This window comes from Aplysia californica, unplaced genomic scaffold, assembly GCF_000002075.1.
Source record: "Aplysia californica isolate F4 #8 unplaced genomic scaffold, AplCal3.0 scaffold00021, whole genome shotgun sequence".
Classification (NCBI taxonomy): Eukaryota; Metazoa; Mollusca; class Gastropoda; order Aplysiida; family Aplysiidae; genus Aplysia; species Aplysia californica.
The window spans coordinates 2,235,343-2,241,205 of NW_004797291.1; the positions used below are offsets into that span (position 1 = coordinate 2,235,343).

Below are 5,863 nucleotides of genomic sequence, written 5' to 3' on the forward strand. Positions count from 1 at the left end.
TGTCTGTCTGTCTGTCTATCTGTCTGTCTGTCTGTCTGTCTGTCTGTCTGTCTGTCTGTCTGTCTGTCTGTCTGTCTGCCTGTCTCTCTCTCTCTTTCTCTCTCTCTTTCTCTCTCTCTCTCTCTCTCGCTCTCTCTCTCTCTCTCGTTCAATTCCCCTTCAAAACCACAGCAGCAAAATAATCTCCACCAAAGCCTGGATGTTCCTTACTTAACCCAGTCACTTGCATACATCGTTCTGATACTGGGAGCAGCTAGTATGTAGACACACATGAGAGTTTCCTCGATAAACACAGACGTGTATATCCGGCGGAATCTTTTGAAATCCTTATAATCAGACCCGCATGGCACAGAGATACACAGCGTTGTTGCAGGAGTTACTTCATAGATCTTCAGTGCAGCTTCCTGTGCTTTCCGTCCAAAGCCCGGATGTAGACAAGCAGAGGTTTCTCCAGAAACAAAAAACCGAAAACAAACCAAAGCAAAACGAAACAAACAAAACAAACAAAACAAACAAAACAAACAAAACAAAACAGAACATAAGCCATGTCGCATCTAAAGAGAACAGTTTTAAGAAATGGTCCAAAGCTCGATTCCTAGTGTTTACTCCAGATTTTTGTGTTGTTGGTTGGGTCTGTCCGAACAGTTTTGGTTCGCTCCCTTTTTGATGTAAATTTTGCAACATGAGAAGTTTGTTTACGCACATACCTGTCATGATAAGGATGTTAGGGTTTTCCTTTCTGTTCCCAGCATTCCAACTTTTTGACATTCATTGACAAACATTTCATTCATAAGCATTTTTATTTCCAAAAGCCCATTAAAATGGTTTCATGAGTAAGTCCAAACTTTACTTCCTTGATTTCGCCACGTTCTCCTAGATTTAACCACACTCCCTCAACCCTTAGCTCAAATGATGTGATCTGGTTCTTCTCTTTCCTCATAGTTACCTTAACCACCTCTTCTTTTATCTCCTCCTCCTGTTCTCATCTTTCTCATTTCCCTCCCCTTCCATCTTCTCCCCTTATTCCCCCTGTTTTCTTTTCTTTATACTTATTCTATTCCTTTTCCTGTCCCCTTACTACTAAATCTTCCCCAATGACTTCCACATTTTGTTCCTCCTGTCCTTTCCCTTCATTTCGCTTTCCCCCCATTTCCTCCTGGTACTTTCCGAACCTCTCTTATCTCCTTACCATTACAACTACCACCACCGCTTCCATCATCATCATTATCATCATCATCAACATCATCATCATCAATCGACATCTTTTGTTCCCCCTCATTTTCATTCTATCTGTTGCCATGTGTTCTCGTATGTTGCAGTTTCCGGTGCTATAGTTACCCAGAATGTGTATGTATGTGTGTGTGTATGTGCGCATGTGTGTGTGTGTGTGTGTGTGTGTGTGTGTGTGTGTGTGTGTGTGTGTGTCTGTGTGTGTCTGTGTGTATAGATGTGTTTTGAGGAGTTTTTTTCCCAAACACACTTTGCAAATTTCTTTTTTTTACCTTGGAACTTTTCATAAAACTTTTTCTAAAGAAAATGATATAATTGTGTCTCTGTGTCCATCCACAGGTGCCCCATTGGCTTCACGAACACTCGCTGTCAGGAGATCGACCAGGAGTACATCCTTAGCTTACTTAGTAACTCCCTCGTCTTCAGCTGATACCCCAGGCAGTGCACTGGACGCCTATGGTGACGCATCAGGTGAGGCGACCAGGTTCATTTTACTCAAGAGTGAGATTAGCGGCCCATTAGAAATAACAACATATTCTTTTTCGATGCCTGATCTTTTTATAAGCGCAAACAAGAGGGAGGGGAGATGATGTTAAAGTTAGATAGACACGATGCACTTTTCAGTAACTAGGTAAACAGCTTAGGTTTCTATTAAGTTGTCGAAACGATTCAAACATATTATACTATTATGTTTACTAGTTTATCATGGGATGTTTTCATTTCTCCGAACTGATCTAAATTGTGTCAAAAGGAGTCCTTAAAGAATTTCAGTTCTTCAGACCAGACAAAGAATTAGTTGTACCTCAATATACCAAGTTGCAGTAATGGTTCTGAAAGAACTTGTGAATAACAGTAATGAACGTGTAACAAGTTGTAGCACTGTACATCTCTGAGTGACTGAGATGGAAGATCGTGACGTATTTTGATCAAATAACGGAGATAGTTATTTTGGCCTTTCTTAGAGACAGACAGACAGCCGACTATGATAGAGTGCTGATGTCTTGAGCTTTCATTCACTGTAAACCATCAAGGGATAAGGGATGGATTATCATACAAATACGCTCACACACACAAATCTAATGACGTCATAAGTGACTCCCCTTATCTATCTATACAACAGCCTGACATATAGATGGGGTACGTTTATAAACACAAAACTTACCGTGTGCTCTGAAAGAAATCCTACGCTAAGACACCTGTGCTCCTATTTTGACAGTTTGGTTACACTCTGTAGACGAACAAGTGGACTTAAGCCGTACCCTTTCAGACCTAAAAATTAAACTCTGACAACTCGACATAAGGTGGTATCTTTTGTCATAAAAATTAACTCCTCTTAAAGACCTTATCAAGTAAACAAAATTACCCTCTTTGCTTTTAAATTGTGGATTAATGTCGGGAGACTTCTGCGATCAAATTTCTCTAATATTTTCTCTGTCAATATACACCTTCGATCGGAATCATTAGAATGGTCCGTTTCTGCGCACGCCGTGTCTAATTTTAGATCACAAAGGTCGTTCATCTAGAAATGCCTCCGTTTTTAGCTACTGGCAGACCAATGACCTTCCTGAATCTATTTCTGACTCGCTATCTTTCGTGTCAGAATGGACCTTTCACTCTAAACAACAAAAGAAGCCACATAGGGTATAGTTTTTTCTGTACAAATCTACCTCGGAGTAGCGTGAAAATACCCTAATTTGCCCAGAGTTTTATCTTACGACGTCATTCTAGGTTCGCCTTATAGGTGGACTGAGCTGGTCTCGGGTGAGTCATTAGGAACAAGTGTTTTTGAGGAATGTAGCCTACCCCCCAGCCCGTTATCACGGCATTCTCCGGAGTGATAAACCAGGTTAAGGCTTCCTCACAGAGTAGGTAGGAAGTCACCTGGGCGGTGTATGTTTCAGTTAGCAATTGGGAACCGCGAGAACTGTGACAGAGCAGATGAGATTTGCTGTGTGCCGACTTGGGGATTCTCAAGCTTCATCATTAATAGCTAGACAATTTTTTGGGTGGCAGAAACGCCCCAGCTATTTATTTATTTATCTATTTATCTGTTTATTTTTTTATCCAACTGTTTTATATACTATAAATAGAGTTGTTTTATTGATTTATTTATTTACCCAGCCGTGTTATATATTTCTCAAGCCTATTTATTTATTTATTTATTTATTTATCTGTTTATTTATTTATCTATCTGATGTATCTATTTATTTAATAATTATTTTATTGTGATTTCTATTTATTTATTTATAATATGTATTATTCTAAAATATTTGAATCCCCTTCCATAAGTCATACTTCTCAGTTATTCATTTATATATTCAATTCATTTATTGTTTAGGATGAGTCATTTACTCACGCATGTGTGTGTTCATTATTTTCAATTTCATGCATATTCTTATAAATCATGAGCACTTAGTCATTTGCCAAACACCGGTCTGACGTGAAGGTTATTTCTGGAACAACTGTCGAAACTCTGACCCCTTTCAAACCCCAAAATCGAAATTTTCGTTTTGCGATATTTGTTGGTCAATGGGTCGCGGGGGCCAGTTCTCTTCCACTCGCAATATTCCCTTTTATTTAACCAGTCCTTACCAGACGTTTGGTGACGTTTGGTATTCTTACCAATGTGAATCAATTGCTTGTCATGATATACTTGTTTATTGCTATTATACTAATAATATTTTCAACGTAGCACATCATTTGTTGCTATCGAGAATTACATTGTTTTTGTACAAGATTGCTCTCCCATTTGGATAGCCTCTGTTGGGGCTGTACGACTTGTCTATCTATCTATCTATCTATCTATCTATCTATCTATCTATCTATCTATCTATCTGGCGCCGTAAAACCCTCTACTAGAAACAAAAAACCTTATTGTGCTAACTGGGCTTGTTAGAAGATAACATACATTAGTATTCGTTTGGAAGTGACACAGGGCACTTAACTTAGTAGGCAACATATTGGACTGAGATGCAGCCAATTCTGGTTTGAATCCTAGTGGGAGGATTCTTATTTGGGCTGTTTGTGTGTGTGTGGGGGGGGGTCTGACTCTCCAACCACTTTGCTTAATTTGTCTGGACTGAAAGTGAAATTAAAAGTCCTCCATCTTAGTTAAATGTTCCGAGCTGAAAGGTGCGTCTAACCCACTCAATACCATGCGAGCGTGGCTCTTATCCATATCTCGCGTGCTGGATCCAAAACGGCGCTCAACATTACTCCATTACGTTCTTGCTCGGGGCACAAGGGGCGAGTAGACTTGAAACAAACAAATTAAAAGGGAACTAGCGGATGCTGAAAAGGTTGACCTTGGCGAAAGGTTCTTTTCATTTACAGAATCGAGCATTAGCGTGGGTACGAGTAAAGAAGGAAGGCACAAGGAAAAAAGGCAAAATAAAATTATTTTGCGTGGGTGATGGTGAGTGTAGGGTCTTTTGGGGGGCAAGGGCGTAAGATTTTCTTGGTGGGAAGTGGGCGGAGATGTAAAGGGTACCTTTAAAGAAATGTGAAGGCGGAACTTTCTGTATATAATAGGATCTACATCTTGTCTCATTCTCCGTTTTTCTCTTGCAACTCTTTACTTCGTACCTTCTTGAAACAGGACACTCATTTTTACTTCGTCCTTTTGATTGTCTATACAGTGTTCTATCGGAGATAAACTTGACATAACAGTGAATACATAAACCTCCCCCCCCCCCAAAAAAAAGCCAGAAAAGCAATCGGGTCTAGAAAAACCCCCACCTTCAAACGGTGCCACATCATCACCATCATCATCATTATCATCATCACCAGGTATCTTGTCTGGAGCAGATACTTGCATTATGGTTCTCCATCGCTCTACTCACTTTCATTCGAAACCCTTATGAATGAGTTATTGTTCATTGTGTTCTAAGATACTCAGGTGTTCAGGCTATTAAATGCATCTAGTGCGTTGGCGTCTTCGGCCTTTCTTCCCTTCGAAGTTTCCTCTCATGCGTCCACTTTTTACTGTAACAGTCCTCTTTTAAGAATGTCGTATTTGCTATATTATTCCTCTGTGGGCGTGTGTCTTTAAAAAAAAATGATGTTTTGTTTTGGTCGCTGTCTTTTCTGTGACGCGTATCTCTGCTTTTCTTGACGGCGGGGGCCCTCCTGGCTCGAACAGCAAGACAGCTCATAACATGGACACTCCGGTATCATTTCCTCCTCCCGCAGCTACGAAGGGAGCGGTCATTGGTCTTGACTCCGAGGGCTTCTCGGTTATTCTAACTACCGTAAAGCCACAGGGGTGCCAGATAGACGTTTTTTCATCTGTCCATGAAGGGTTCGGCTTTATGAGGGTCGCATTCCTGCAGTCTAAAAACACCTCCATCTCGCCGAGGAACGATGAGTATATTAGGATATCATTCATGGGACTGGGTAGGGAAATTGAATGTTTTTATCATATCAAATTCCACCATAACCTTGGTTGTGCGCTGGGTAATTGAATATTTTCTGTATCCAGCGCACTTGGTAAACCCTTTTGTGTAAAGAAACGCCACGCTTCAGAAAGATTTTATACACCACACACAGTAAGGGCGACGTATAAACAACCAAACTGGCACCAGTAGGATGCTGGAATTATCTACACGGTGGTAACTCCGATGGGGCGGGCGGG

General features: G+C 40.5%; 1 protein-coding gene across 4 annotated transcripts in view; it reads left to right on the forward strand.

Annotated features, from left to right (window-relative positions):
- The window catches only part of LOC101848794, a 98,998-nt gene that overhangs the window by 83,880 nt on the left and 9,255 nt on the right, over positions 1–5,863 (forward strand). For all 4 annotated transcript variants that reach the window (XM_013087660.2, XM_013087662.2, XM_013087665.2 and 1 more), the window contains one exon: positions 1,570–1,701. In XM_013087660.2, coding sequence (XP_012943114.1) covers positions 1,570–1,660 — 91 coding nt within the window. In that variant the 3' untranslated portion in view covers positions 1,661–1,701. The remainder of the gene's footprint in view (positions 1–1,569; positions 1,702–5,863) is intronic.